Genomic DNA, 11,195 nt, shown 5'->3' with positions numbered 1-11,195 from the left:
TAAAGTTTTGATGAGTGCATAGCTTGGCTGGCTGTGTGTACATTAAGGAAGGAAAGGGTATGAAGAACAGAGAATGATAGCAAGATTAGTTAACACAAGTCCCAAATATTGTGGTTAACTATAATGAGAATATCAAAGGCAGTACAGTGTACTGTACAGTGCTGTATTATAAATAGTTACTGATTGTTCGAGCTTAGTGGTAATGATTTGATTGTGGAGTTGGGAGCAACTTAACAAGGTGATGCTGATTGTTGCTAAATTATAGGAGTAGAACTAATATTTTTGCAGTGCTACATGTTGGTCCTTGTGTACATAACATTAACAAATAATTAAAAAAATTTTATGGAGCAGGACTGCAAGCATGTAGGTGCTAGTAATCTGAATGTCTTGCTTCTTTTAAAGAATTCATTTGCTCAAGTTCTAAAGTCAATATTTTTTTTTTATAGTATACTTGACCTCTATTTTGAATTTCTCTTGCACAGTATTTGGCAGGAGTCGCCATGAAGTATGTTGTGAATTGTCGCAATTAACTCGTTCTGTCTACCTACCAGGTAAGTCATTTTTGTTAACTCCTTACATAATTTAAGTTGAAAGTTAGGTATGTCCAATGCTCTCATATTTTTAAGCATTTTTTATTTTGTAGCTTTTGTGGGAGCTATGAATAATTAATTTTGTTTTGAAGTAAAAAAATAGTCACTCGAAATCCTCAAACTTAGTTTCATACAGTATAACAAAAAAAAATTACTCATTCAATGTTTAACAACATGTAACATTCTCATTCAGGATCGGGTCCATTAATATTGAAGAGAAAAACTCCCGTACTACAGGTAAATGCCGCCCCCCCCCCTTTTGTGTTTTTTAATTTCCTATGATTTTTATTTTTTAGAGATCTCTACTTTATTCACCACTGATCAGCCTGTTACGTGCTTGGGTGGTCCGTCATGTCTGTTTACACATTGGGCAAATATTGGGCATGCATTGACCCCAGAGTGTACCCAAACCTGTCCCAGTGATAGTCAAGTCTTGGTGCCATCATAACACTGGCAGGTTATTCCAGAGTTTACAACACACCAAAACAGTATGCCCTGGCAATTTTCTGAACGTGTTTCTTCAACCTGAGGCTGTGAGCCCTAGTGGGGTGGGTCTCCACCATTCCCAGGTATGAACACTCTAGTTATGTGGTCTGAGGTGCTTACAGAGTTCTATTAAGTCTTGCCTTGCCCATCTATAATAGAAGATAGGCAACTGCAGGTGTTCTTATATCCCTGGGTACATGAGGTATAGGTACCCAAGTCTGTTGGCCCACTTTTGGACATTCTCATTAACTTACAGTCTTGTATTGCTCAGGGACTAGATGAAATGACTACTACAAATTGGGAAGCACCTCACTTTTGAAGAGATGAGTCAGATCATATAGGTATGTGAATGCCCTTCCTATTAGGCCTACTAGCTTGTTTGCTTGATTTGCCTTCTTACAGTGGTGTGAGAACTTCAGGGCACTAGTACTACATGTTCACGACAAGAGTAGTACTACATGTTCACTACAACACTAGTACTACATGTTCACTGCAGCACTAGTACTACATGTTCACTACAACACTAGTACCACATGTTCACTACAACACTAGTACTACATGTTCACTACAACACTAGTAGTATATAGTAGTATATGTTCACTACAACACTAGTACTACATGTTCACTACAACACTAGTACTACATGTTCACGACAAAGTAGTACTACATGTTCACTACAACACTAGTACTACATGTTCACTACAACACTAGTACTACATGTTCACTACAACACTAGTAGTATATGTTCACTACAACACTAGTACTACATGTTCACTACAACACTAGTACTACATGTTCACTACAACACTAGTACTACATGTTCACTAACACTAGTACTACATGTTCACTACAACACTAGTACTACATGTTCACTGCAGCACTAGTACTACATGTTCACTACAACACTAGTACCACATGTTCACTACAACACTAGTACTACATGTTCACTACAACACTAGTACCACATGTTGTTACGCCGTCTCTTAATTTACTTTAATATCCAGGTTCTAGGCGTAACCAAACAAAAAGAAAAGTGAAGTAAATCAAAAGGGAATAAAAATGAATGAAGTAAACCTTTAAGAATTTAATTAAATATTTACACAATAAAGAGCCTCGTAGGCTGTCACAACAAATTGATTCACTATCGAAACCTTTAAGACACAAATGATACTAAAACATCGAAACATCAAAAGAATAAAAATAAAGCATTGGATTACGTTAACACTGCATAAACATATAAAAACTAACATTGAAATTAACTAACGTGAAATAACACTGAATTACTTATATCTAACTAAGCAAATACTGATGGACACATAAGAAACATAAATAGGTACTCACATAGATATACCACATTGGTGGCGACAGGAACAACACAAATAAATTAAGTATAAGTAACAGGTGACGAGTGTCACTCAAAAGAACGTGGACTGAATAACAAGAGGATTGGACTGTAAAGTCCTATTAAAGAATTACTTAAGATTCATTTTTACCTGAGACTAATTAACTCTGGGTCTTCAATTCACTAGAGGAAAGGTAATAAGACTTTCCTTAGTATTTTAATAATGCTTCCATCATCTACAGCTCTCAGTAATAACTTAGAAAGAAGTATTATATAAACATGTCCTTTCAAATGGTTCTATAAGGCTTCATGTTACCAGTGAGACATTAATAAGTCTTTGTTTTGCTATACTTAAATTACTATAAATCTCTTGAGCTTTATAAAGGTAATTAAAACGCTTATATCATTATCCTCGATGACTCCAATCATTTATATATTTGTAAATAACAATAACAAAAAGTCGATAAATATATCCAGGTCACGAAGAGAAAATATAGATATAAATAGAACAGAATCTTTGACTGATAAAAAAAGGCAATATTGATTTTATCTTCAGCTTAATGTTAAAAATAAGTTGGAAGTATTATCATCACATAGAAGATAACGTTATTAACACACTATATGGTTAGGTTAGGTTGATATACTCACAGAGTCATCAACCGGAACATCTGTCAACGAAGAAATAAGTAAGATTTTCCTGCATTTCCTGATATTCCTGATTTCCACATTGCTCACAAGACCTGTGCCTTGTATCACTAAACAACATTACCACAGGTAGAAATTGAGCGAACTTTAGTCTGGCGTTAATTTGTGTCGGGCGATGATGATTGCTTGTGCTGGCGAGATTTTAACTTAAAGCTCACCTCACCTGCCGTCCACAGCCGACCAGGTAATTAGTCTGGTACTGAGATCATTCTCTGTCACCTGTTGGTGCTTGTCCAGGTAAGGGTACCAGGTAACGACAGTGTTAGGATCCCCTGCTGTAGGATAGCCCCCAGTGTGTCCTACCTTGATGCTGTTGTCTTCAGAGCTGATGTAAGGGACACCACCAGCGCTGATCCTTATCTTATAACGCTGCAGTTTATCAGTCAACGCCTCAAATTTATCGTAAGTCATGAAGGGCAACACGTAATATGGCTTACTAGTGATGGTAGTTGACGGCGGCGGCCTCACTACCAGCTGTTCTTTGATGACATGTATTGGCTTGCTTCCGATCAGCTGTTCATTGTTGACATCCTCTGGTCTTCTGTCAATCAGCGGTTCTCTGTCTACATTTAGTGGCTTCCAGATCAGCTGTTCGGTTTTGGTTTTTGTGGGTCTCTCGGTCAGCTGTTCTTTGTAGAAGTACACTGGCTTACTGACGATCAGCTGTTCCGTCTTAAAATCTATGGGTCTCTTAATCAGCTGTTCTTTGTTTATATCTAATGGCTTCCAGATCAGCTGTTGTTTATTGACATCTGACGGTCCCCTCTCAATCAGCTGTTCTTTGTTGACATCTGACGGTCTCCTGCCAATCAGCTGTTGTTTGTTTACATCTAATGGCTTCCAAATCAGCTGTTCTTTGTTGAAATCTAACGGTCTCCTGCCAATCAGCTGTTGTTTGTTTATATCTAATGGCTTCCAGATCAGCTGTTGTTTATTGACATCTGATGGTCCCCTCCCAATCAGCTGTTCTTTGTTGACATCTGACGGTCTCCTGCCAATCAGCTGTTGTTTGTTTACATCTAATGGCTTCCAGATCAGCTGTTCTTTGTTGACATCTCCAGGGCTGATGTCGGGATACCACGTGACCAAATCCCTTACCTTACCTTCTCTCATCTCTCCATTTAATATATCTCTCCTAATTCTCTCCTTGCCTGTTCTCCCATCATCATTCTCTCCTTCTCTCCCTTCTTTAGTGCCTCTAGTTATCGTATTATTTCTTATTCCCTCTTTATCAATTTCCCCTTCACCACCACCATTATCATCATCCAGTATACCGTTCCTTTTTAACCCTTCTTCATCGCCTTCTGCAGGGTGGGAAGAGGAGGTGTTAGAGCCATCACCGTCAACACCTACCAAGGATAAGTCGCCAGCAGGAGTCAGTAGAGGTTCATCGGTCGTCGCCAGGTCGAGGGCCTTAGATAAGGGTGAGATAATGAAAGTATCGGAGGTCTTGGCGTCAGGGAGGTGGTACACTGAGGGGCGCCTCCATAACACACTTCCTACACGGCCCTGCTGAAGGGACGAGGAGGAACTGAGAGAAGAGGAGGGAGAAGTAGGAGAGGGGGAAGAATTGAGAGAGGAGGAAGAATTGGGAAGAGAAGAGAGAGAAGGGGATAAAGGTGAACTGGAAGAAAGAGAAGAATTTAAAGTTGAAGGAGAGGAATTAAGAGATAAAAGAGAAGATGGAGAACCAGCAACCAAGGAAGATGAAGACTGAGCTAATAAAGAGGAAACGAATCTTGAATAAAGAGGTAGAGATGGAAGGAGGTCAAGAGAGGTCACGTCACCATACAAAGACGAGACAACATCACCATTATCTCTCAGGGAAGGTGGTGAGGTGAGAGATGGTGAGATCATGGAGGAAGTCTCTCTCGTTATCGTGGGAGACATCTCAACAGGTAAGAGAGTCCTCACCTGAGTTCCTCCCTCTGGCGTCAAATCTGAGAACCTTGCTTTTAATATTCCAAGGTTGTGGTTGCTGAGGTTGTGGTAGTTATAGGGGTTGTTGTAGGAGTTGTACTTGTTGTAGATGTCCAGTTTACTCACGTTTATATCTTCAGGTCTATTGATATATTCTGTTCCTTGATTATTCTGTTTTCCTATTTCATTCTCCCTATTAGCGTCCGATACCCAATTTGTAGAGGGAGATTTATAATTGGTATTTCGTAATTGGGATGAGGTGTATGTCTGTGTGTTGTGTTGTGGAGAGAATTGATAATACCAGCTTGTAGTGTTGTTGTTGGCGGTGGTGTGTTGGAGAAGGGGACTGATGCTGTCTCTTAAGCCTTCTTCTCCACCACTACCTCCTACACCCGCACCACCACTACTACCACCGCCTCCCACGCTCGCTCCACCCGTCCATTGTGCCACGTCTCTCTCGCCAACATAATAAGCATCGCTGCGGGTCGTCTGAGGCAACATAGAGATGATGAAACTGTCTCCATAGGTTGTCTCGCCCACCTTCCTCACCTGTGCACCGTTGGTCATATAAGATAGGTGAGAGGTGCTACTGGTCTGGTGCCCCTCGTCCACCTGGTGCCCCTCGTTCACCTGGTGCCCCTCGTTCACTTGATGCCCCTCGTTCACTTGATGCCCCTCGTTCACCTGGTGCCCCTCGTTCACTTGATGCCCGTTCTCCCTCGTTCACCTGGCCCGTTCACTGATGCCCTCGTTCACCTGGTGCCCCTCGTTCACTTGATGCTCCTCGTTCACTTGATGCCCCTCGTTCACCTGGTGCCCCTCGTTCAACTGGGATGGTCTTGTAGCTTGCAGTAGCGTCCCTAGCGAGTGCCCGAACCCCGGCAGCGTCTGTTGCAGTGACTCCGACAAAACATCACCGACAAGACTCATCACCTGGGAGGTATTGAGAGGGCCATCAGTCCCACCTGAGCCCCCAGAGGTGTCCTGGGGGCTGTTCTTCTCCAGAGGGCTGATTCCTGCTCTTCTGTACAGGAGGAAAGGTTTGCCGGAGTCCCTGAAGGTGTGGTCCTCCTTCGTCTGGTAGTTCTCCTCCAGTAGCGGCCCTGGCAGGAGGGAGTTAGAGACAGGAGGAGGTGGGAGGCCATAGGGGAGGAAAACAGAGGAGGTGACGTCGAGGAGGTGTTCCCGGTAATGTGGGGACGTGGGGTGTGACTCTGTAGGGGGACAGACCGTGTTATTGGGGTGTGTTGTGGCACCTACACACACACACACACACACACACACACTTAAAATTAAATATAACGAATAAAATTGGCATAGAAACCTGTCGATCAAAACACTAATAGGAATCCCGAGTCTTGGCCAGGTGTTTACTGAAGGGGTTAGCAGGTAAGGGTTAATTTGTTCCCTAATAGAGCTTGTTTGGTTAGGTTAGGTGAGGTTGGGTTAGGTTCGGGGTAACTGCACCCTTATTTAACATAACAAAAGCGTGTTAAGTCACTATACCATCACGTACCGTCACTGTAGACAGATGTACCGTGCTTGGAGGTGGTGTGGGGACAGCTGTACCGTTGGTGGTAGGAGAGCTTGTACCCCGGTCCATGTGTACCGCTGTTGTACACCTCCGGCTCACCTGTCTTGAAGTATATCACGTACACTGCACCTGTCATGTACCCTGTGGAGATAGTACACCTGTAGTACATGAGAGTAAACCTGTAGTACACAATAGCACATCTGTGAAGCATGGTAGTACATATTTAGTATGACAGTACATTTGTAATTGATTATACTACATTAGTTCAGTCTTGTACCTTACTGAGTACATCTGTAGCACATAGAGGGTGTGTGTACATGACTCCAGGGTACATTAGTACATCTGTAATGTAAGATTATTCAACAAAAACAATTACAATAACATTAACAACAACAACAACAATAATACCAACAACAACAACAATGATAAGAACAATTACAACAACAATTAAAAATAACAATAATGACAAACAATAATAACAACAACAAAGACGAACACCAACAAACACATCCTCCTCCTCGTAATATATTGAGTCTCTCTCTCTCTCTCTCTCTCTCTCTCTCTCTCTCTCTCTCTCCGTCCACCGTGAGCTCCATCCCCTACGAGAGCTCATCATCCACTGACACTTTGGGGCGTTTAATCTCCCGATCCCATCTTTGATGTAGCGGGAAGCTCGACCGACGCCTCTCATTGGTCAATCCCATAATGACGTCACACGTCCGTATTTTGGGATTGGTGTAAATTTATGATGACCTAAAATTACCTTAAATTAGATTACTTAGAATTAGTTAAAAAAAGCATCTAAAATTACTTACAACCTCTTCAAATCATTTAATATTACCTTAAATTAACTCGGATATTAACTAATTACCTTCAGTCACCCCTAAATCACCTCAGATCGCCACTAATCACCTTTACCTTACCTGTGAGAGGTCTGGAGGAGGTATCGCTGTGTATGTGTGAGAATTTCCCTCCACAGACTCTCACTCCCCCTCCTGGCGAAGACAAACCCCCGCTCGCCACCACCTCGTTCGCCAGGCTGGGCAGATATAGGTAATCTCTCACACACGCTCGCGCCCCTACGCCAGCTCTGCCGAACGTATCCGCCAGACAGAAAGAAAAACAAAGATTAATTAGTTATAATGTTGCTAATAAAGGGTGATTAATTAGGGAGAAAAGGGAGATTAGGTTAGGTTAGGTTTAACTTTTGATTATTATGGTTTAACCCTTTGAGGAACAATACATCAGTTTGGTTTAATTTCCTGGCTGTCAGCGGTAGGTGGGAGGAGGAGAAAGGGAATGAGATTGCAATACATCTTATCTATTTATTGTCGATTACACCATATAAACCGAGAGAGTGAGAGAAGTGTATAAAAATAGAGAGAGAAAGAAAGAGTTCACAGTGGCACCGTGGCACTGGTGGGGTTGCCAGTAATCTTATTTGCACCTCATTTATGTCTCATTTGCGTACGTTAGTGTGTGTGCGTGCGTGTGTTCATTAATCGTTACCATATTCTCTCACAACCACACACACACAAACATACACATAACCTCGCGTGTTATTTTACACATTTTAACATTTTTAATTAACTCTATAGAACAGCAACACAACACCACCCCTTCACCACCAACACCACCCCTTCACCACCAACACCACCCCTTCACCACTACCACCACCATCATCACTACACCAGGTAAAACTGAATAAATATACCTGTCTGTACAAGTTATAATATAGCCCGGACAGGTTAATTAAATTCTTGATTGGGTGAAGACCAGGTATTACTGAACTACTTCACTACGCAGAGTTAAGGTGAAATATATCGATAATTCTCTATATATTTCAGTCTAATTCATCAATAGTCAACATACATACATAAACAGACTGACAGATAAGAGAATATTGAGTGTGGAATCCGGGTATAAAAAGGCAACATAACCTTGAAATATGGCCTCAGTTGCCTGACAGCTGCTGTAATAACACACAACCCACGAAATACTAGTCAACCCGGATATATGACCTGGCGTTAGAGAGAGGGGGGGTAGGTAGAGAGATAGGGGGAGGGAGAGAAAGAAAGATAGGGGGAAGGATGAGAGACTGAGAGAGACTATATAGAAGCCTTCATACGGTGTTAATCCGGATATATGACTCGCTATGTGAGAGAGACTGAGATAGAGATAGAAAAAGAAAGTGAATAGTGAGAGAGAGAGAGAGACTGCTCACCACCTACCTCCCCTACACTAATACATCACCCTGACCTTTTTTTATACAACCCGTATTTAAAGGTACAGTGTTGATACATTGTTGGCACGATTTTACCTTATTTACCTAATGGCCCTCAAATAGAGGTGGCCATGCCAAGGGAAGGGGGCCATGCCAAGGGAATGGGGCCGTGCCAAAGGGAAGGGGGCCAACTGTTCTATAGGTCTTCCAGCCTCTGCGTGAAGAAATATTTCCTTATGTTCATTCTGCATGATAACTTGGGGGTGATAACAGACCCAAGACCTACCTGACGAAGGGAAGAGGACCCAAGACTTACCTGACGAAGGGAAGACAGACCTAAGACCTACCTGACGAGGGTAGGAGGATCCAAGACCTACCTGACGAAGGGAAGAGGACCCAAGACTTACCTGACGAAGGGAAGACAGACCTAAGACCTACCTGACTAAGGGAAGAGGATCCAAGATCTACCTGACGAAGGGAAGACAGACCTAAGACCTACCTGACGAAGGGAAGACAGACCTAAGACCTACCTGTCGAAGGGGACGACCCGAGAGTTGAGCTTCTGCAGGCCAAACTCTCCCTCCTTAGCAGAGAAGGTGACCCCGCAGGCCCTGGGCGAGGCTCTCACGCAGATGCGGTAGTGGTGGTCATTGAGGTACTGATGACCTTCGTAGTTGTAACTCTTGATGACCCCTGATGACCCCAGGTAGTACTGTAGGCAACCGCGGGGAGCTGAAACACGTGGTTATGAAACCCATGTGGAGACCGAACCTAATATAACCTGAAGTAATCTAATCTAACTTAACCTGAAGTAATCTAATCTAACTTAACCTGAAATAATCTAATATAAAGTAACCTAACCTACCTCTCTCTCTCTCTCTCTCTCTCTCTCTCTCTCTCTCTCTCTCTCTCTCTCTCTCACCTCTCAATGGGTCGGGCGCCCCACACGACACCTGACTGATCCACAGACCAAAGCGGTAACTGTGGGTGGCGGTGTGAGTAGTGACCACGAAATCCACCCACCGCCCACCCACTTCCGGCGTCACCATCTCTACGTAGACTGTAGAGGAGATACAATGAGAGATACAGGGTTACAGTGAGAGAAACATGGTTACAGTGATGGTAGATTATACAGGAAAACATTAATAAAGGGAAAATACAGTTACAGGCAATAATAAATGTTAATATGTCTAAGAAAATTCTCTCTCTCTCTCTCTCTCTCTCTCTCTCTCTCTCTCTCTCTCCCTCCTAGACTCACAGTGCTGGTCGGTGTTCCTCCCGCAGTAGACGTCAACAGAAGGAGTGTGGATGGTGCCCGTCACAGTCAGCCGCTGGTCACGACACTCTCCTTGTGCTGGGAGTAACAGCGCTGTGTCTACGAAATCCACCCGTACCTGTATTGGGTCAGCCAGAGGTCAAAAGCAGGGGTTAGAGGTCAGCCGGAGGTCAAAGGTAGGGGTTAAAGGTCAGCCAGAGGTGAAAAACAGGGGTCAAAGGTCAGCCAGAGATAAAAAACGGATCAGATGGGGTTAGGATAAGTCAAAGATGTTAGGAGACATTCAGGGGTTAAATATTAGCCCCAGAGGTCAAACACTGGCCAGAAGGGGTTAAGGGAGGTCAGCTAGAGGTCAAGGAGAGGTTATGAGCCAACTAGAGGTTAAATATCAGCCTCAGGGGTCAAAGACTGGCCAGATGGGGTTAGAGGAGGTCATTCAGAGGTCAAGAAGACGTTAAGAGCCAACTAGAGGTTACATATCAGCCCCAGAGGCCATTGGGGTTAAATCATCATATTGCTACAGTTACCCGTGAAATTATTACCGTTTTTTATGACGTTACGAGGGGGACTGCAAGAAAACGAATTTTACACAACGATATTTTAGGTCATTCATATTCAATGGTTGTTTATCGCTTGGCAGATATATAAAAGGTCGTTTACACACCTGTCAGATGTATGGAAGGTCGTTTACACACCTGGCAGACTGTAGGGTCGGTCACCACCAGACGAAAGGAACACGATCCTCTTCCGCGGTCAGGCAGAGGGTATGAAGGATTGAGGAAGTTACTGACCCTGGCGCCTCCCACACTCCCACACCGGTACACTGTGGAGGTACATGCCGGTACAGTATGGGGGTACATGAGGGTACACTATGGCGGTACACATGACGGTACAGTATGGGGGTACATGACGGTACACTATGGCGGTACATGACGGTACACTATGGCGGTACATGACGGTACACTATGGCGGTACACATGACGGTACACTATGGGGGGTACACATGACGGTACACACACATGGTACAACATGGCGACGACAACACTCTTTCTCTTTATCACCGACAAAAACATTAAGTTGTCAATAAAACTCAAAAGATATAAAAATATTCTAAGGTG

The 11,195-nt window shown here is 43.2% G+C and overlaps 1 protein-coding gene across 1 annotated transcript in view; it reads right to left on the bottom strand.

The window, feature by feature from the left end:
• Positions 1-3,282: 3,282 nt before the first annotated feature.
• Positions 3,283-11,195, bottom strand: part of LOC121872854 — a 33,065-nt gene continuing 25,152 nt past the window's right edge. The window contains exons 5-13 of the mRNA XM_042375903.1: positions 10,773-10,900; positions 10,060-10,195; positions 9,724-9,861; positions 9,332-9,533; positions 7,501-7,667; positions 6,560-6,718; positions 5,771-6,257; positions 5,038-5,236; positions 3,283-4,536 (exon numbers count right to left, since the gene is read on the bottom strand). Of these exons, the coding sequence (XP_042231837.1) occupies positions 3,283-4,536; positions 5,038-5,236; positions 5,771-6,257; positions 6,560-6,718; positions 7,501-7,667; positions 9,332-9,533; positions 9,724-9,861; positions 10,060-10,195; positions 10,773-10,900 (2,870 nt within the window). The remainder of the gene's footprint in view (positions 4,537-5,037; positions 5,237-5,770; positions 6,258-6,559; positions 6,719-7,500; positions 7,668-9,331; positions 9,534-9,723; positions 9,862-10,059; positions 10,196-10,772; positions 10,901-11,195) is intronic.

The sequence above is a fragment of the Homarus americanus genome, unplaced genomic scaffold, assembly GCF_018991925.1.
Source record: "Homarus americanus isolate GMGI-L3 unplaced genomic scaffold, GMGI_Hamer_2.0 scaffold11022, whole genome shotgun sequence".
NCBI lineage: Eukaryota > Metazoa > Arthropoda > Malacostraca > Decapoda > Nephropidae > Homarus > Homarus americanus.
The sequence above is the reverse complement of the archived record's forward strand: the minus strand, read 5'-3'. Positions and strand labels throughout refer to the sequence as shown.